Consider the following 21,500-nt stretch of genomic DNA (forward strand, 5'->3'; position numbering starts at 1 on the left):
GAAGAAGTCTGCCAGATTTGTTGCCAGAGATTTACCAGAGGTTTGCTAGAAGTCTGCCGGAACTTATCTTGCAGTTTACCTTTAAAGTCCACACTTTTCCCCTTTACACTATAGGAGAAAGGGGGATGGGGCATATTTGGCCCCCTGGAATTTGTTCCTTCCGAGGTAGTGGACAACATGGCTACCTACTCACTTGGCCTGACTTCAGTATGTAAATAGTTATGACATTATATTGCGAGGGGTGCTGGACAATGAGGCTCTCATTGATTGGGGCTTTTTCATGCGCTAATGGGGCCATTACCGTACTGGGGGGAATGACCTGAGGGAGGCAGACAAACACAGATGAAAAAACAGGGTTCTAAGGGAAACCTGGGGTCCTCAGCTTGTGAGAGTGCAAGATGTCTTGCTGAGTGCCTGAGAAATCAATATATGGGTGTATCAACACCAAAGCCTGCATCTTTTAGTACATTGTGTCCACACCCAAATAAACTCTCAAGCACATCTGAAGAGCTGAAACATACTACTAAACATAACGTAGGGGGCAAGAAAACCTGTTTGTTGAGTGGAGAATCACCAACAAAAGAAGTTGAAGAATGGATGGGGGGCTGTTAGGTCTTATTGGATCAGATCAGTGTTTCTCAGCTCGCAAGGGGTGTGCATTTGTGTTCTATACCAGAAATAACACACCTGACTCTAAAGTGCAACTACCCAGCAAAGCCATTGATTAGCTAGCTGGATCAGATGTATAAGTGCTAGGCTAGAACAACAATGTGCAACCAGGGATTGGTTACCATGAAGACACTGCACAGACAAGATACAGAAAAAAAGTCACATCTCTGTATCATAAAAATGCATTGGCCTAAACATATCCCTTTGTATGATTGGATCAAAGACAGGCCAGGGTGAGTTTCAAGGCATCCCCCTAAACAGCAAAACAATGAAAGGAGTACGTACTGCAGTAGTAAAGGCAGCCGCAGCAGTACAACAAAAAAAGAAACATTCATAATCGCTTCTTAAACCACTATCTGCAAGCCGATTGCAGACCAATATATACCCTTGAGTTGATTAATACTTCTACCGGCTTTGGATTGGGATCAAGGCTCAAAACCAGGAAGCGGTCAATAAGAAAGGCGACAGCCTTTACTCTTCTCTGCATGCATTCTCAACTGTGGCAACAGGCCAGGACATTGTCCTAGTTTATCCTATAGTAATCTTCTGTCTGACAATACAGTATTAACCTCTGTAAGAAATCTCTTACGTAGGAAGATGGATGCACGTTGTTGTGATAGATAGGCAGTTACAGGAAACCTGCACCCCTCATTCCTCTTGATCATGTCACTTTTATCATTGACAAATCTCAGATTACATCTTCAAGAATATGATTATTATGTAAAGAAATAATATAAAATGGCTACTGTCCTTTCAAACATATCGTAAAGGGTTTTATTTCATGACAGCAATCATTTTATTGAGGAAAAATAATGGTTTGAAAATGGAGGACATAGTGTTTGGCAATGACTTTTCAAATACTCTTCAAAATCTCTTTTCAAATACTCTTCAAATAGAGTATAATATGTGTCTTTGATGAGACTGTCATGTCAATGAATTCAGACCTGCTAATTATTTGTACATTAAAAAGAAGAAACCAAACGATACTGGCTAATCAAAAAAACCTGGTATTTGATTTTATAGCCAGCCTCAGGGCAGTAGAAGTAGCCAGTAGAAGTAGCCAGCCCCAGCCCCCCCCCCCCCCGCCCCGATCTCCATGCATACCCAGACACCCACACAATCACACTCACACATACACACACACATACAGACAGATACACCTACGCAAGCACAAGCATGCACGCACGCACATGCACGCACACACACACACACACACAATACATTCTCTCTCCTCCATGACTCATATTATGAACCAATCCAGTCCTATTTCAGTGGCTATTACTTACACATTGAGCCCTCGCTCTTGTCTGTCCAAACACACTCGTTACCCTCTGGGGCAATAAAGCTATTCGTTCTGACTAAGTGGAGTCAGCAAGTCCCCGAGGTCGCAGAGGACCACAGGGGCTTTTTCTGTGAAACAGTGTCCCCGGCCCCCGCTCGCCCGCCACTGAAGATGGTTGCGGCCAGTAATCGGGCCTGACGTGTATTTTAACAGCACTTACTGAGCGGTTTGAGGATGCTGTTGCTGGCCTCATCGTTGTTTTCCGTGTCCGACTTGTCAGAAGCGTTCTCCGTCAACTTCTCCTTCCTGTCCTTGTGGCTGCCTCGCTGCCGGCGGTGACGTCTCCGGCGCCTGTAGCTCTTGGGCACGTGCACGCCAATGTAGACGGTGTGGTGACCTGTGGTGGAGGAGAGGACACATGACAGAATGGGGATCAGATGATTGTTTCAATGCCATGCAACAGGAAACTCACTCGCTGAAGGAAACTTTCGCTTCTAAAAATGTGTCCTTGCGAGGACAAACATCCTCAGAGAATGTTTTTTTCTGTATTTAAAAAAATATATATATATACCCCTTAATATGAATATGACCTACACACAGAAAACTTAACGTAAAAATCTTGATGCATTTTGGAAATATGGACTTTTAGACACAAACATACAATAAGCGGAAATATTACAAAAAAGAAGGTCTATGATGAATGTAATAATTTTACTTCACAAAAGCTCAGAGATGGATTGTCATAGAAACACAATCAAGGATTTGCCGGAAAGGTGAGGTTGTGCGGAAGCAGACAACATCACATGTACAGTACAGTACTGTTTCTCAGTTGATTCCACACATTTTAGCAGTAGGCTATATGAACACAGCTTGCTCACAGAGAAAAGAGCGCAGTTCGTGTCAATCATGGCACGCTCTGGCACTGCAAATTCACGTTGAACGTATTTGACATGATTGAAATGAGAGCTTTCATGGATCAATCAAATATGTTTACATGCCATGTGCAATGACGAGAATAAAACAAATGATATTTTCACTGTTTTATGACTTATTTGTAGTTGCCTACTGTCCAGAGACGTAGTAAGTATATTTCACCAGTGGGTGCTGCCTAAAATATTGTGAGGGGGGTGAAGGGTGGGCTGTGTTGCATATCACCTGTTAAACAAGCAATTCTGTTGACTTTTGATGGGAGAATAACATAGTGGTTAGTGTGAGTGAAAAGCGCAGAATCCAACAGCAATCACACAATTTAACCAGTAGCCTAGATGACGCACATATACTTCCACATACTGTCACACACACCATCACAAGAACACGAGATCTGTATAAATAAAAATAAAAAAATGACATCCACTGACGTGCCTGGTTGTCATCATGAAAGAAGTTGGACATATAGTGACTGTATGAATTGTCCAACAGTTCAACAGCATAAACTTCCAGCTGATTTAACCTCATTTGTCAGTGATCAGATATCAGCTTTCCAATTAAGTGTGCATGGATTCATTATTGTGATTATTGTGATATTATTATTAGTGGGGATGTTGTTGTTTGGAACTTCGACCTGAATTTCGCTGCGGTGACCAGAGGTGGCAGGTTTACACTCCTGCTCCTTTAAGTGTTACCAAACAATCTGCATCAGTAATTCTTATTAGCATTTTCTCAGCCAATGACAGTTCAGCTTGCGTGCGTGTCCTTCTCCATTGTTGCATGTCATTCGGGGCACAGTGAAAATAAAACAGTTACATTGCAAGAGTCAAACTGGGCAACCTGCGTAAACGGCATAAAAAAGCTAGCACCAATTTAGTTTAATCGCAGGAATTAATGCGCTAACTTTGACAGCCCTAAAACATACTGATTAAATCTCCTGCCCCACAGGATCGAAGGGCACAGATTGGCATATAGGGCTGAAGAAGATCAGCCAAATAGGTTAGAGCCAACCCATGAAGTGCTTTAAAAGTAATAAGGAGCACTTTGAAATCAACCCTGACCTAAATAGGAAGCCAGCGTAGTGACTTAAGGACAGGGGGTAATGTGTTCAGTCCATCTGATCCTGGTCAGGATTCTTGCAGCTAAGAATATGACTGGGATCCGGAGTTTTGTGACCTGGAAAACATTCAGGGTAATACAAACTAATAGAAATAAATGTCAACCAATTCCTTAATGTCATTTATATAGGAAATGGTTTCAATGTTCTGTTGAAAAAAGATGCTGAAAAAGTCAAAGTACTACTCAGAGCCAGATGTAGAGGTTTGCAGCAGACGGTGAAACCAAATACTTTGGCTGAGAGAAGTAGCAGGTAACAGTGAACTTTCAATGTTTTGGTCCATCTGTAGTAAGATCTCCAGATCTTAGGGCGTAAAACACATTATGGCAGTTCACGTTTCCTAAGATTATGCTGTGTTCCAATATTACATACTGTGGCTTTCAAATGATAAACAAAATGTTTGTTCAGACAATTAGTCTCAGCATGTTGGAAAAAAAGTGTACTCAGTATACTACTACTCTTGTGCTGTAAGAATGCATTTTGGATTATCTTAAAGGTGCAGGCCCACCACTTGTTTTGAATATAAAGTTGAGCGATGGGGCTGGGGAAATGTGGTCGTACACACCCACTGCATTCAGTGTTTGTCTCAATTCTTTAAATATAGAAAATGACGGATATCTAGAATTGCACAAAGGTTTTGTCTGAGACCAAGAAAAATATCCTGGGGACCTACAAACCACCTTAACGGTTTTAACTAGTTCAACATGGCCCATAGTTTCAAAATAATGAGTGTTTGGCTAGCCTGAGTACTGGGCAGTCAGGTTCAGCATGGTAAACATCCTGCACCTTCTAATAGCTCCAAGCCCATCTGAGGGAGAGTCATGGAACTGCACTATGTCCACTCTTGGCAGTCTAGGGATAGAGCTCAGGGCTAGCCTCATGCTAATGTCTAGGTTCAAGAGTGCGAGGCCCAAGGGCATTTCCTTGTAACAGCCCAGTGTCCTTTAACAAAGGCATCTATGAGATCCATGTCAAACAACGTCCTGGGGGCACACTTAGTGCCATTCATCGCCGGCTCTCAGCCACTCAAGCGCACATGACACGACCAGGAAGTACCAGAGCTGTGAAAACAAAAGACAATACCCAGAGCCACACCACACAACAGCACTGCCTTGTGATTTGTGATTTATTCAAATGACATCACTGATAATCCAGCATTCTGAATATAGAGACCTGACATAAGGGCCTCAACTTTGTTTTTGGAAAAGGGGAGTGGACATCAACTCCGCCTTCTTAATATTTTTCATTTTATTGATTTGGGAAACATAGACAAAGGGGTAGAAAGACTGGAAAGTGATTTTGATAGGATTTGATCTCACGCTACTGCAGGAGACACGTGCTTATGAGACAGGAGCATTAAAGCTACACTAAGACTCCAGCACACCACAGCATTGTTTTTGAGTAAGATGAGAAGGACGGTGAGGAAAGCTGACAGTGAGGAATTCCTCTGTCTCTCTGTGTAGAGTGATGGTTTTGTCTGAAGGTGTGAATCCCAGGGCAAACCTTTAGGAGCTGCCTGAGTCATCCCCTGCCCATCAGCAGACGCCTTTATCCAAAGCAACTTACAACAAATACATTTGTCTAAGTAAGTGAATCATCTATCCATTAGTTATCATAAGAAAAATAAATCTATGCTAGGACCAGGGGCCATTGGCAGTCACAATGCTAGAAGAAGTAAGATTATTATTTATTTTTAAAATGTATTTACAGTAGAGAAACTGTACAGAGGGGTAGTGGGGTGAAGAGGTCTTTAGGAGGGACAGTTAAGATGTAGCCTGAAGAGATGGGTCTTTAATCTACGGCGGAAGATAGATAGTGACTCTGCAGTCCTGACAGCAGTGGGAAGCTCGTTCCACCAGCGGGGCGCCAGAACAGTGAAAAGCCGTGCAGCTGCTGCATCCACGTAGAGGCGGCTGTGCCAGGCGGCCAGCCAAGGTGGAAGAGCGGAGTGGTCAGGCAGGGATTTGGGGATGACCATTGCTTGCAAGTAGGGAGGGGCTGTTCCCTTTGCCACCCGGTAGGCGAGCACCAGGGTTTTGAATCTGATGCGAGCTGCTACCGGGAGCCAGTGAAGGGTGCAACGGAGGGGGGTGACATGGGAGAACTTGGGGAGATTGAACACCAGACGGGCGGCAGCATTTTGGACACATCACAGTGTTGACGACACATGGCGTGTCCTCATGTACAGTACGTCTATTGCAATTGGGATCATGTCTGAAGTGATCTATCCTGAAAGCCTCTATTCCTCCTTTGAGATGCTCCCTATAATTCTACCTGCTCAATGAGAGAGAGAGTGTGTGTGTGCGAAACCATCCCAATCCAATATTTATTACACAATTTAAAAAAACTAGATCAATCGTGCATGAGATGCACTGGAAACAGTGACCACAAACATGACTTATCTACACGATCTATTTGTAGCAATTTAAGGGGTAGATGGTCCACATGAGAATTGAGCCCTTGATCTTCCTGGCACATCACACCACATAAGGTGACCAGTGTTTTTCTTGTCCATTAATTCATGGGTCCGATTCTCTAATGTGTCCCCACTTTGACTGCTAATTACCCACAAATCCACTGGAGAGGAGGGGTGGGGGGGGGGGGCAGTGGAGGTGGCAGTAAGACACTCTAATGAGCTTAGCCCACGCACACTCTGCAAATGAACCAAACAACCACATAGCCACACCACACAGTGGGCATGGCAACTTAACTTAACAGCAGCTGAAGGTGGGAAAGATATTGGAGATGAGAGAGAGAGAGAGAGAGAGAGAGAGAGGCATAGAATGAGATAGAGTGATCGATGAGAGCGAGAAAGAAGAGAGTGAAAGAGAGAGAGGGGAAAGGAGAGATAGAATGAGGGAGAGAGGGAGGGTGACAGATGAGGAAAGGGAAGAAAGAACAAGAGAACGTGCTGGAAGGAGAGATTTGCACACTGCCAGTGCAGCTTTGTGGTCGACTTCCTGTTATTTTTTTTTGAGAGAGAGAGTTTTCTTTTTGAGCCGCCCCAAGAAGGGGACTGAATGGAGTGAATTCTCTGTGTTTGCTAGCCCAGTTTGGCTCAATAAATTGCCGGAGAGGCACACCACTTCCACCAGTTTCCCCAGTAACGGAACTACTGGGACAGCAGGGACCAACGTGGAGGGTGGCAACGCGCCACGTCACACCCACAGCATGCTAATACAACTGTGTTGCATTAGCTACTGGATTAGAACAAAACAAAACAAGAGAGACCTATCAATGAGCTATCAAGGACATTTATCCACTTCTTGGTCGCTGGGGTTTTGTTTTTTTGTTATGTTTAGTATATTTATATTAAATTCAATCCTATACAACTTTATTTATTCCCTAAGGGCCATTTCAAATTGCATTATTACTATGAAATAACAGTTAAGAGAGCCAGTATAAAAAAAAATACACATAATAGGGAAAAGGGTGTTTTCACTACTCAACTTTTAAACGTCAAGGAAATAATTGAGAAATTATATTGTTGTTAATGGAGGGGAGGGTTAAGTTTGTTGACTGGAATCTACTTGAGTGTCTTCCGGGGACAGAAACTTAGAGAGGACTTAACATATCACTGGATTATAGCTGTGCAATATGTCACTGTTGGTAGGGGACTAATAGGCTACTACAACATATGGTTGTGATCTGACGCAACAAGAGTATGGCAAGGTGTTCTTTCCCTTTACCTGAAATGGTTCCTAGCACTGAGAGGAAATTCAACTAGGTGGTGGCAATTAAAAGCACTAAACAGAAGAAAATATCAGAAAATCACATTCTACCACTGAATGTAATGCTGAAATAATGCCTGAAAACAGTTATTTTACATTAAATGTGAGATATTTTTGCCTTGCTGCTGTTATTTTCTCTTTGGCAGTTTTTGCCTGGTTTTCTGGGGACCCCCTGAAAGCTCTCTGAGGACCCCTGGGGTTCTAAGACCCCTGGTTAAGAATCAAAACCTGCGAAAAGCTACTGGGTGTGTGTTCTCTTCTGAACTCTTCTGAACTACAGCACAAAAACATGACAAGTTTGTGGGAACAGAGAAGGGCTGTAGGTTTGTGAGTTAGCTTATATATAGGGACAGGATGTTTTACTGAGCACGGTGTCCGACCAGAAGAAAATCCAGATTATTCTCCAGTGTTTCCTAGTCACATGGTCAGGGAAAACGCCTGGCTCTATACGTTTGTTATCTCTAGTGAGCAGGCAGCAGGGAGTCACTGGAAAATGCAGGGGGAAGTGTTCAGCGGGATTTAACGCCCTGGCTCCAACCTGGTACAGGACACCCACTCAGGCTCTCTGAGGAAGCTAGCTGGGTTGTGCCAGGGTTCAGGCCGACGTGAGAGAGAGAAAAAACGCCTGACAAACGCCTCTGGATTGAGGGAAACTAAAGAAATAAAAGTTTGACCCGGTTCGCCGAATCAAAGCCAATCTTACTTCATCTGGTAACATTATGCATTTCAAAATGTTTGTTGTTGGAAAACAATCCTGCCTGTGACGCCAAATACAAAATGTTTTAAGGTGGTTTGTTTAGCAGCAGGTTGAATGGCTTCCTTGTCGAACACTATCCTCATTCATCATTACAGAAGAAGAAGACGTTTTTTGAGGGTTAAAATTATTGTTGAGCACCTACAGTATTTCCCTTTTGGGCTGGACGCGTGTTTGGTTACACATACAGTACGTAGCTTCTGCGATTATTACTGAACAGAGAGGACTGATAAAAGTGGGAGTGAGACAATGAGGAGGGTCTTACCTTCTACCTCCTCTTCGTCGCAGACGTGCTTGACGAAGGACGCCCCCCGGTCCAGCACCGCTTCATCCTCCATCCTGTAGTAGTAAAAGAGGAAGAAAGACTGCTCACATTTCTCCTCCAGTGACAACGTGGAGCCATAGCGCTTAGGCTCGTTCACCTGGAGCAAGTTGGGAGTGCTGGTTGTCAGTCTGGTGCTGCTGGTAGCGCTCATTTTGTGCCCCTTAAAGACTCATTTACTAGTTATCCTCTCCCAGCTCCCAGGCTAGAAAGTGTGGGACTACAGGGGGGACACGCTAACTCAAGTGCCCAACCTCTAAGGAATCTCTAAGGAAGCACCTGCCCTTGTGGAGGAAAGCCTGGGCTAGCAGGTACACACTGATGTAGGTAATCCGGTCAAAGAAGGGACGGGAAGGCTAGAGTGGCCTGAATCAGGTCTAATTGAGTGTGACAGCCACAGTGGTCATGCGCAAATCCCAGATCGTCCAAAGAGCTGCCTGGGCTACAGACCGTGTCTGCGCAGACAGAACACACACACTCTGTTTGATCCACACATGGATACACATACGCACATGATAAACACAGGCTTACATTGACACTGTCTCAGACACACAAACTCAGCCACCACCCCCAACACACACACACACACACACACACACACACACACACACACACACACACACACACACACACACACACACACACACACACACACACACACACACACGCTGAAGAGGCCCACTCCAGCTGGTCTGCAACACTTGAGCCCCGCTACTCTGCCTCACTTCAGAAACAAGCCGGGCATTACATGATTGCCTTTTACTCATCCGCCCTTAAAGGATTAGAACAGCTTTACTTAAGTGACAACATACAAGCACATAACGGGTCTCTGTGCATAAGACTCCTCTCCTCTCTTACTGGGGGGACTAAGTGGTCATTAACACAATAAATAAGTGTTGTATTTTTGTATTAAACCCATCCTCAGCTTCACAAAAATAGATTTTAAGATATCCATCTTTGCTACCATAATGTGTGTTAAAAACCCTCTGCTGACCCTCTGACAGACTCTCTAGCAGGGCTGTATAGGCCCCTCAGCCAAGTGTTCTTTGCCTGCTCTGAAGGAGCTCCTTTGTGGTTTACAGTTAGCTGGGCTGACCTGGCCGCTACTGGTCACTCACCCGGTCCTACCAACCAATCAGAGGAAAATAACCGGGGGACCCCAAGACCCTTTCTGCCTCTGCTTCCTCAGTCTCTCTCCAGCAGTTGCACAGTGGGGACATACACCTCTGGGCTGCTCACAGCTGAACCAACTCTGGACTCTCTTTCTCCTCTTCCGTTCAACCAGTATCAACACTGTGTGTATAGGAAAAAACACTTCCACTGTACTTTATCACCATTAGGTATCTTAGGTGTGTCTGTGTGTGTGTGTGTGTGTGTGTGTGTGTGTGTGTGTGTGTGTGTGTGTGTGTGTGTGTGTGTGTGTGTGTGTGTGTGTGTGTGTTTGTGTGTGCGCGCGTGTGTGTGTTTTCATCTGCAGTCTTTTGTCCCTCAGTAATATCTGGCTTGTAGTTGTTTAATTCCTACAATAAGTCTGATGTACTACCTTTTTGTTGCGACTCCTCTACAGCCCCTAGACGTAGACGAGTTTTCATCTGGAGTCGTAACACAGACCCTTAGGTTACTACGTCCTTGAGAGCGGGGAGGTGGGCGGGTAGTGTGGGGTGGGGCTTGGGTAGCATGTGTGACAGCTCTCACACTAGACACCAAATAATGACAAAGATACTAGAAGGACATGCAGCAATCTGTGTGTGATGAAACCAGCCATCTAGAGATGATTATCCACGCTAGATATCCACCAAACTGCCAAACTTCTTTGGACTGTTTTCTCAAGCGGACAACCAAATCTCAGGGAGATGACAGAAAAACATTCTTGTTGCACAGCATAAAGGCTGAACAAGCTTATTAGGAAAGCTGGTTCTGTCCTCGGTGTCACCCTGGACACTGCGGAGGAGGTGGCCAAGAGGAGGATGATGACCAAACTCCTGGCCATCATGGACAATCCCTCCCATCCCCTCCATGACACTGTGGCAGAGCAGAGAAGCTCCTTTAGCAACAGATTACTACAACCACGTTGCACTAAGGAGCGCAATAGGAGATCTTTTCTGCCTGCCGCAATAAGACTACAACAACTCCTCCTCCGGCTGGTCCGATCGGGGTGATCAGAGTCAGGCTGGGGGATGTTAAATCATAATCGGACTGTTCTTACTGTATATAATGTTTTAGATGTCTATTTTATTCTATTATTCTATTGTCACTTTATTTTGTTGTTGTTGTTTGTGATGTGAGCTGCTGTTACGCCTTAATTTCCCCTCTGGGATCAATAAAGTACCTATCTATCTATCTATCTATCTATCTATCTATCTATCTATCTATCTATTTTGATTCACAGCACCTCAACAAAACAATATTTAGGCGGGGTGAAACTAAGATTTGATAGGTGGTGGCATTTTCCCAAAATTGCTAACCTCGTCCCCAGGCAATTGCGCACAGTGCATACAGTGCCCTGCTTAAGTAATGGGACAATGAAGCATTTTTTCTTCTTTTGGCTCTATACTCCAAAATGTTGGATTTGAAATCAAATTACTATGAGGTTAAAGTATAGATTGTCAGCTTTTATTTACGGGTATTAGTCCCCCTATTTCAGGGCACCAAAACAGATTCATATAATGTCCAAATTAAGCTCTCATGTTTAGTATCCTTTGCATGCAATAACTACCTGAAGCCAAAAGAAGAAACAATGTTTCACTGTCCCATTACTTACGCAGGGAACTGTATAAGTCTGTAATAACAACAACTCAAACCTGGCCTTGTACTTGTCATTATTTGGTCTCAGTGAATCACACGACTGCAGGGCTTAGCTCCGATCACAAACATGTGGTGTGCAAGCACTGGGGGGGTGTGCTGTGGGGGATGATTGATGGGAGGTAAAACTAATGGTAAGGTAATAGTAAAGCTAAGTTTTTCTCAATCTTTGTATTGGGTAAACGAAGGCCAAGTTTGACGCGTTGGTCCACCAGACCAACTACAAAATTGCTAACATTTTAGCAATTGATTGGACATGATTTTGACTAGAAAAAGTCTCTTATTTGAGTTAAAAATGTAGATAAGTTACTACAACAAATATGTTCTATGTATATTTGCTATGTATTTACATGTCAAATACATTGTATGATATACACGTGTGAGGAGTTTGTTTTTCCAGAAAACCTGGTGTCAACTGATGTAGGTTTACAGAAACCCAAAATCCACTAAAACAGAAAGTATGGACCACCATGAGCCATAGATAGTGTGTGTGTGTGTGTGTGTGTGTGTGTGTGTGTGTGTGTGTGTGTGTGTGTGTGTGTCTGTGTGTGTGTGTTTGTGTGTGTGTGTTGTTCAATGTTCAATATCTCTTATTACATCTTGCTCTTTAAAAGTGAACCCTGCTTTTACTATTTAATCCTAACAGACCTCAAAGACCTCAAATTAGGAGATCAAACATACCAACATAAGGAGATCAAATCCATTCTTTCCTTGTCTTGACACACTCACAAAGGCAAGACATGAGACTGATCTCATGGAGATTTGCCGTTGATTTGATACTTAATCCAGATGTAGGGGGTGACTCCTGGTGTTAGCAAACACACTCTGAGCCAGCGGTTTGACAAAGGGGAATTGACAATGCTACAATGTGAGGCACACTAACAAAACTCACTCTGAAGCTCTGAAGAATAGAAACAAACCACAGATGTCCCACATCCCACATCAGAATCTCCACAAAGAACAACCAAATAATACCCATGTTTCTACATAACGTTGTAATGACATCACTATAACACAAGACTAAAGCAAGCCTGAAATTAGATATGTGACCTAATCTCTCCTAAATCTCCATAGTATTAGCAGGTTAGCATGACTGACAGATAACAATACCTGGGATTAATTTATTTGAATAACTCATTAATAACTCATTGGAGTCGAGCTAATCATATTGCATGATTTCTTGTACATGGGAGTGTAGATGTAGTGTCCCATATTATCTTACAACTAATGGCAGCTTGCATGGATTGTGATAATAGGTATATTTATAGGTAAACTATAGTGAATGGGGCTAAAAACAGTGCTGTGAAAATGGAGTCCCACCTCCACTGATTCTCATAGACTCAGAATCACCAGAATCACATTGAAACTTATCTCAAACATGACGTTTACACAACCTGACACAAACAGAGAGCATTCCTGAGGGTGTCATTCCTGCCATTACTATTGAGGATTCTTAAGATAGGTAGAGGATAGGTAAGATAAGATAGGTAGAAACCACACAGTCACTGCATGTTTGGGTTAGGGTTAGGGTTAGGGTTAGGGTTTTGAAGCTGTGCCTCAGTAGTGTTGCATTAGTTTGACTGGCTGAAAACAAAGACATAGCGGCAACTAGAGAGCATCAGTCCAATTTGGTGTAGTAAAAGTCATCAGTGGATGTGGTATCATTCTGTTCTCAGTTGACTGTTTTGTGCTCTGTTTCAACATTCTTCACTTGATTCTATCACAATAAAAGAGTTAGACAAATTGTCCCTGGTTTTCTCCTCCAGCTTCCCAAACAAGCATGGGTAGCTTCTCATTAACTCCATTGCCACCTATAGAACAACCACTGGCATAACAGGCTAAATTTCCTCAACAAAAACTCAATTTAAACTTAATTTCAAATTCTCTAACACTGAAATTATATATGAATTCAAATGTTGAATCAAAGTTTGGCAGTACAGTATGTGGAGGGAACCACTATTATTTTGTTATGAGGTTTGAAATTAATCTGTGATGAGTAGCCAGTCGCTCATAGGGTTAATCAAAGAAAATGTCAGTCAGATTCATAACATCCATATACAAAAGACAACCAAAATGTATTGACTCTCAAGAACATATATCGCTCACAGTATAGAGAACTCACATACAGTCACTGACTTTCATGAGTTTACAGCTGATAGCTTATCAACTCCCTATTGCTATCTAATGTAATGCCGGAGGAAAAATTCAAAAGTTTGTTCACAATATGTACTGTTTTCTGAAACTGGAAACACTAACAGAACTCTAACCAGTTCAAAAACAATAACTGAAATGGATGTTCATCCATTTTTACTGCTACCCAGATGATGTTGACTATAATTATATCCCATTTGAAATGCTCTCTTCCTGCAACATTTAGGAGTTGACACATTAAATATGGATGTATAAAATGGTAATGTCTAGCTAATTTACTCAAAGCATCTGCTAACCTCATTAAATGGTATTTTATTTGATCAGCTTGGACAGTATTTGAACGAGGGTATTTCAAAAAAGCATGCATTTTGTTCTTATTTGTTTAACTAGTTAAAACACTTCTCTTGTTTGAGAGGATCATTTTTTTTTATTGAATTTTGATTTATGTTAAAACCTCATCATTAAAACTTATTTGAAAAATATGATATGCGGGTTAGTTCTAGTAGACTGTACAAAATCGCAATTCAATCCCTACCTGTCTTGTCAGTTAGCATTCCACTAACAGATATTGGTTGTCAAAAACCCTCAAACAGGATATTCCTCAAGAATAACCAGACTGTTGTTTAAAGCTCTCGCCATTCATCTAAAAAATACTGCTGTCCCACAGGAAAGGCATTTCTTTGGAGTTTTAGATATGTTTACACTTGGAGCACAGCAATTTTTTTTATTTCTTCTTCAGGCTGGCTGTCCACACGGCCACTGATCATGGGTTTGCCAATAACAATGAAAATATTCGACTATTTGTAACGTGACCAGCTCTTGATAGCCTCCTCCCAAAATATTCTCCCAAAAATATTTAGCCTAATATTGCGACATGGGTTACATGCAATGTATGTATCTATGGGACAGGAAGACATTGGTTAAAGTGTCCAAAAGGTTACAAAAACAAATCTAAATCACTTACTTGTTCTTGCCGCCACTCATTTCTATATATTGCCAGATAACTTCTTATAGATCTCCAAGGCAAAACGGAGTCGCCCCGCGCGTGCTGATGTTTGACCTGTATGGGACAAAATTGGATTTACAGTGTCTATAAAGGGCGCATGGTTGTTCAAATAACGTCCTTAAAGGACTACACATTCTGTTGTTGAGACATTTTCAGTTCCTACAAACGTTAAGCAATACTGATTAATATAACTATGAAAGTCGACCCATACAATTCTCCAAACACGGTTCTTTTGAATGGACAATCCTGAAACATACCCAACTAAAGTCGCGCAGCGCGCAACAGCGCGGGTCAAGGCTATAATGAACGAATGATACATACCTTAAACTTTTTCGTCTGCTATTCGCACCCCTTGACAGTGTGTTACTTTGTGGTTGTATTCATGCAACTCGATGCCTCCCAACGTGTCTTTTACATATCTAAAGTACCAACCCTCAGTCAACGTCACGCCTTCAATGGAAGGTCAAAGTGTTAAGAGACTCCGCCAGATGCGGTCAAATGTTCACCTGAGTTAAAAGACCAGTCTCCGCTTATGCGGTTTTCCTATTCATTTTGACTACTTTAGACTACTGCATTGTCTATCTTCTATTCTGTTGGCCCTATTTTTAACATTTGAATGCATAGTGAAAATAAGAATCAACGCTTTTGTGCAAGGTTTCCCTGTTATCTATTGGGTTTAAGACAGTTTCAAGTAGACAAATGTAAAGTCTATTTGTTTAGATAAATACATGAAAATCAAAAAGTGATTTGATTATATAGCGACACCTAAAGGATAAATGTTCACATGACACCCACTCCCCCACTACAGAAACCCCACAGCTCTCCAAAGAGACCAGTCCTCTTCTTACCTTGGTACATGAGGTTGTCTTGTAATGTTATCGACTGAGGGGTCTTCCATATTATAAGAGTTAATGAATTTGGCACTGAAACAATATGTTCATTTATGTCTAGTGAGGATAACTTAATATCCTCTTACAAAAACGGTAGGCAGAATCCCACATCAAAAGCTTGCTATTAAAGTTAAATACAGCAACAATGATGCCAGCATTAATATGGAGTTAGACAAGAGTTTATGTGAGGACAAAGGAAGTCAAATAAAGGCTGGTCTAGACTTGAGGATGGATTTGACCTCTGTACAGTATCTTCCAACTTTTACTGGACTCATAAGTAATGGAGGAGATTCACATGTAGCTTCGTCATAAACAGTATCTTCCTGATGTTACTGTGTGTAACTGTACACTTAGTGGTCATAATGGAACAAGACAGTTCCATTATGCTGCTGAAAATAAAGCTTTCAGAGGTTTTCTCGAGATTTGTGTTGAGGAAATCTTGCATAACTAAGCTTCATGTCTTTTTCTAATTGTTTGTGCATCATGTATTAATCCACCTTTTCATGTTTTTTTGTCATCATAATTCCTGTTATTTTAGTAGTTGCAGGTATATGGGGTTAGGGTTAGGGTTAGGGTTAGGGTTAGGTGAGTTTTGTTCATATCTGGGATATCAAACTGTTCGACTGACTCTTGATGGCTGATGACTCACCAATTACCTTTACAAGTCTTTTCAGCTTCTTCTTGAGAACAGTTGAAAAAAGGGTGAAAACAATTACTTTACTCATTCATAGACAGTGTAAGATTTAGAAACAGGCTTATCAGGCCAACCATTTGGAACTGGGTTTTACCACACCCAGTGATGGTGAGTAATCAAGTTAAGTGTGACAAGAACTATCAAATCAATGAACATACAGGTTGGTATGACATGAACATATTAATGCTTTGTATACCTTTTCAGACCACACAACTGGACCTAGAGTATGTACTTGCTCTGCTGCCTGATTACACCAAGTAAAAGATTCATAAAACACAGAAGTTGTTACTGTCCTTTATTTTCTTACAAAAGCATACACTCACCGAACACTTTATTAGGAACATCTATACACCTTCTCATGGTGGAGGTGGTGTAATGGTGTGAGGAATGTTTTCTTGACACTTTTTGGGCCCGTTAATACCAATCAATCATCGCTTGAATGCCACAGCCTATTTGAGTATTGTTGCTGACCATGTGCATCCCTTCATGGCCACAATTTACCCATCTTCTAATGGCTACTTCCAGCATGATAATGCACCATGTCGCAAAGCAAAAGTTGTCTCAAACTGATTTCATGAACATGACAATGAGTTCAGTTCTTCAGTGGCCTTCCTAGTCACCAGATCTGAATCCAATAGAACACCTTTGGGATGTGGTAGAATGGGAGATTCACATCTTGAAAGTGCACCTGAAAAATCTGCAGGAATTGCGTGATGCAATCATGTCATCATGGACCAGAATCTCAAAGGAATGTTTCCAACATCTTGTGGAATCAATGCCACGAAGAATTGAGGCTGTTTTGAGAGCAAAGGGAGGCCCTAACCAGTATTAGTATAGTGTTCCTAATAAAGTGTTATGTGAGTGTATAGCATTTTGATAACTATCTCAACTGTCTCCTGAGTAAAGACAGCCCTTAAGAGCCCTGTGTTTTTCCAGGCCACATGGCATATCTAGGGCTCAGAGTATTTCCTGGTCATACCAAGTGGTCAGAGGAAGAGCTCTGGGCCCTAATTCTAAGTAATGCATCACTATGCTCCACATGGCAGATGCCGATGGAAATGAGAGAAACATTTTGCTTGTTTGGATATGAAGTAATCTTCCCTACTTGTGGCAACATCATATTGCTGAGTCTCTGTTTAACAGTTCTATAAAAAATCACATAGTATAACACAGTATTATTAGCTTTTGTGAAACCTCTTAGGAATGTTTTACAACCACATGTGTAGCATTCACTCTTGATGTATACATATGTAACTGTACTTCAAAACTTTGGAAATATGTTCATTTTGACTCTGTTGACTCTGTTAAGAGTTGGTTTGTTTTGGCTGTACAAAAGAGAGAAAAGAGATTTGGCTGTACAATTAGCTAATTAATGAAGACTGAACTCTGATGTTCAATTGACTGTTTTCTTATAAATCAGTAAATCAATTTTGGCTCTCAGAGAGACACCATATGTTCCACAGTGTTCAGAGAAGTCACAAGCAGACATTTGAATGATATGACATCTGGTATTTTCCTCAGAGAGAACATTTGAGGACTAGCTATCGTTGGCAACAGTTGGTATCATCTAGGTAAGTTAATGGAAATATATTAATAATAGAAGCTCTTTAACTCATTAGTTAGTTTCATTAATGTACTCTCATTGTTTTTCAGGTTGATACATGCCTCAGCATGTTGTGGCTTGTGATCCTCCATCAAAAGATGTCCACTCACATAAGAAAGCGAGTGGAATTCCTTTTAAATTCAATCAATTACAGAAGTGAATTGAATTCCAATTACTGTAGGTAACTGAAAAAAGGGCATTCATTTTCAATAAATGTGTCAAATCAGAGTATCTGGGTATATATATATATATATTTGGACACAATTTTTGTTATTTCAGCTGTTTATGGTTGCAATTCCTAAATGTTTCATACAATATTTCTGTTCAAATTAACATTAAATTAACCAGTAAGAGAGAGTTAAGAGTCAAGAGTAATTTATAAGTCACAAGAAACATGAAAAGACAGGAAGACTATTGTTAACCACTCCCACTTTCTAAAGTAATACAGTAGTATATTCATGGTACAAGAGAGAGAAAACATGTAATATAACAAAAAGCAAAACTAGACATGACAAATCATATCTTTCAGCAAACTTTACATTAATAAGTGATAACAGACAGAGGAGCTCATGTTGGCTTATGTTTTCCCCTTAAGCTTGTTTATCCTTAATATATGTAAGCCACATCCACCATTCTTACAGGCTCATTCCCCACAAAGAACCAAAGAATCAGAGACAGCTACTTTAGTTTTGTGTTTCTGTGTGTGTGTGTGTGTGTGTGTGTGTGTGTGTGTGTGTGTGTGTGTGTGTGTGTGTGTGTGTGTGTGTGTGTGTGTGTGTGCATGCATGCGTGCAGGTGTGCGTTTTTCATACAGTACATCACAAAGTCCAAAATATGTTACGAATGCCCGGACCAAAGCACGAGTATGCAGTTGATCCAAAGCACGAGTATGCAGTTATTGCAAGATTTATCCAGCTTTCAACTACAGTCATACCTGAATATACAGGGAATGTTGTGAAAGTCATGCTGCACTGGTGTCTAAAGTACAATGTACGTAGTATTTTCCACAACTTGAAACTTGTTCTCAAAACAAGTTTCATGTTTTTATTCAAAACACAAAATATTGTGAGGCTAACACTACAATCACATTTTCTCTGAATGTAATAGCGTAGAATAAAGACAATGTCCCCCATACCTCAATGTATAATGCAAAACATTTGCAGATTACTGAACTACCAAGCATGTCAGCAAATTCACATTGTCCCATTTAAAATATTTGAAAAGACCAGCGGTAATTATGTTTATTACAGTACAATGATCGATCCATGACGATTGAATGTTAAACAGTTCAAATACAGTGGCCGTCCAAAGTAATGGGATAGTAAAGAATTTTTTCTTCTTTTGGCTCTACACTCAAAAACTTTGGATTTGAATCAAACAATTATGAAGTAGAGATTCTCACCTTTTATTTTATGATATTTGAGTACATATTGGTTTCACCATTCATAAATTACAACACTTTTTATGCATAGTATCCAAAAGTGATGGGACAATTGGCTTGGCAGGTGTTTCTGGTTCATCAGGTGTGTTCTGTCACATAATTTTTGTAGTCATAAGAGAGCTCTCAATGTCTAGTATTGATTCTAGGCTTTGTGTTTGCCTTTGGAGTTTGCTATTGGTGTCTACCAACATGAGGACCAAAGAGACATCAATGAAAGTCAGAGGAGCCATTGTGAGGCTGAAATATCTATCAGAAACATAGCCAAAACCTTAAACCTAACAAAATGAACAGTTTGATACATCATTAAAAGGAAAGAAAGCACTGGTGAGCTCAGAAATCGCAAACTGCCTGGTAGGCCAAGGATCACCATAGAAAACCCCCAAAACAACTGTCCCACAGATCAGGAACACTCTCCAGGAGGTAGGCGTGAATGTGTCCGAGACTACACCAGCAGAACTACAGAAGCTACACTGCGAGGTTTTTGACTAGCCAAAAACAGGATGGCCAGGTTATGGTTTGCTAAAAAGTACCTAAAAGAGCCTGCAGAGTTCTGTTAAAAGGTCTTGGAGAGATGAGACAAAGATTAACATGTACCAGAGTGATGGCAAGAATAAAGTGTAGAGAAAAAAGGTATGTATCATGACAGTATTTCTATCCAAAGTTAATGTAATCTCATATGCTGTACATGTGATGTAATGTGTGGCTTAGAGTTGTATTAGTCCAGTCCAATCTAACAGAGCTACGAAATCAAAATTGTCAAACTATTACCAGCGTAGACACAACAACTAGCCAGACAAAAACACCAATTACATGTGTAGTCAATATTTACGTCTGGTGGGAACCCACATAATGGTGTAGTTGCAGGTGTAGGGTACAACGTTTAATTTTCAACAGAGTAATAGTGGGCTGCTTATATGCGCCTCCAGCTACTACATGTATAAGGCAGTAATGCATGACTGTGTCTGAATTCCAAGAGTCAAAGGGGCTTTGGGGGCATTTGTGATGGCACGCTGCTTTTTTGAAGATCAAAATGAATTCTTGATGTGAGTGTCTGGTGGGTTGATCCTTGTTGTCTAACCACATGGTTTTATGTTGGAGCCAGCTCTAGTGTTTGAAGTAGAATTGTTCAAGGGAAATGCCCACCATTACTTCCTCCTACTACTACTCCACTCTTCCTTCTCCTCTGTAACCTCTTTAGACATGGAATTGTGTATTTGGGGGAAATTCCCACCTCCTCCTCCTCCTCTCCCCCCCTCCTCCTTTTCCTCTGCAACCTCTCTAGAAATGGAATTGTGTCTTTGGAACCATATATTTCATATATTTGCATAGATAGTTAGTAATGTTTCTTTTTGGTATGGGTATAATCATTGGACTATACTTTTAGTTGTCGTAGCTGGTGAACTACACAAGTCTACAATCAACCCAATCTGCCACGTGAAGAGCCTGTCAATCATTGTTTTTGCACAGAAGTGGAAAAGTACTACAGTATGAGAGACATGCTGTGGAAAAAAAAGCTGTGATGAGTGAAAACCTACTGTGCCTTTTGGCCAAAATGCTAGTACAGCCGTGCGATTTCTCTGTAAAGCCCTCTCTCATAGCTCTGTGAAGACAAACAGACAAGTCCTTTCTATGTTTCCACTGTGACCTTTAAAAGCTAGTCTCCACCACTGGTTCTCCACAGTTAACAGTGCATGTGGCATACTGTAGCCTGATCTCAGATATGTGTGTGCAACACCACTGTATTTTTCATGTCAAACATGCATTGATCAAAGGAGTCGGTGTAAAGCACATACAGATCTGGTACCACATCCATACAGTATGAAATGCTGATCCATTACATAGAATTAGAATAGAGTAGTATAAAATAGAGCATAGACGCATACAATCAAACTGAATTGAATTGAAAACTTTCTTGCCAATGAACAGTTGATAGGAATTTGTTTTAGCACCAACAATGTTACAGACAAGGCAGTCAGTGCAAGATAATACAGTACAGCAGGAGTACAACATCCACCTATTGGATGCAGGACAGTGAAATAAAGTGCATCATGTTGTGTGTGATAAATTCAGTGGTCTGTTTAAAGTGCATGATGGAGAGAGAGTGTGTTAGT

The 21,500-nt window shown here is 41.3% G+C and overlaps 1 protein-coding gene across 1 annotated transcript in view; it reads right to left on the reverse strand.

The window, feature by feature from the left end:
- The window catches only part of slc4a4a (solute carrier family 4 member 4a), a 63,010-nt gene extending 47,825 nt beyond the window's left edge, over positions 1-15,185 (reverse strand). The window contains exons 1-4 of the mRNA XM_083673665.1: positions 15,083-15,185; positions 14,720-14,815; positions 8,746-8,819; positions 2,172-2,348 (exon numbers count right to left, since the gene is read on the reverse strand). Of these exons, the coding sequence (XP_083529791.1) occupies positions 2,172-2,348; positions 8,746-8,819; positions 14,720-14,739 (271 nt within the window). The 5' untranslated portion in view covers positions 14,740-14,815; positions 15,083-15,185. The remainder of the gene's footprint in view (positions 1-2,171; positions 2,349-8,745; positions 8,820-14,719; positions 14,816-15,082) is intronic.
- Positions 15,186-21,500: the final 6,315 nt, after the last annotated feature.

The sequence above is a fragment of the Argentina silus genome (assembly GCF_951799395.1).
Source record: "Argentina silus genome assembly, chromosome: 7".
Taxonomy (NCBI): Eukaryota; Metazoa; Chordata; class Actinopteri; order Argentiniformes; family Argentinidae; genus Argentina; species Argentina silus.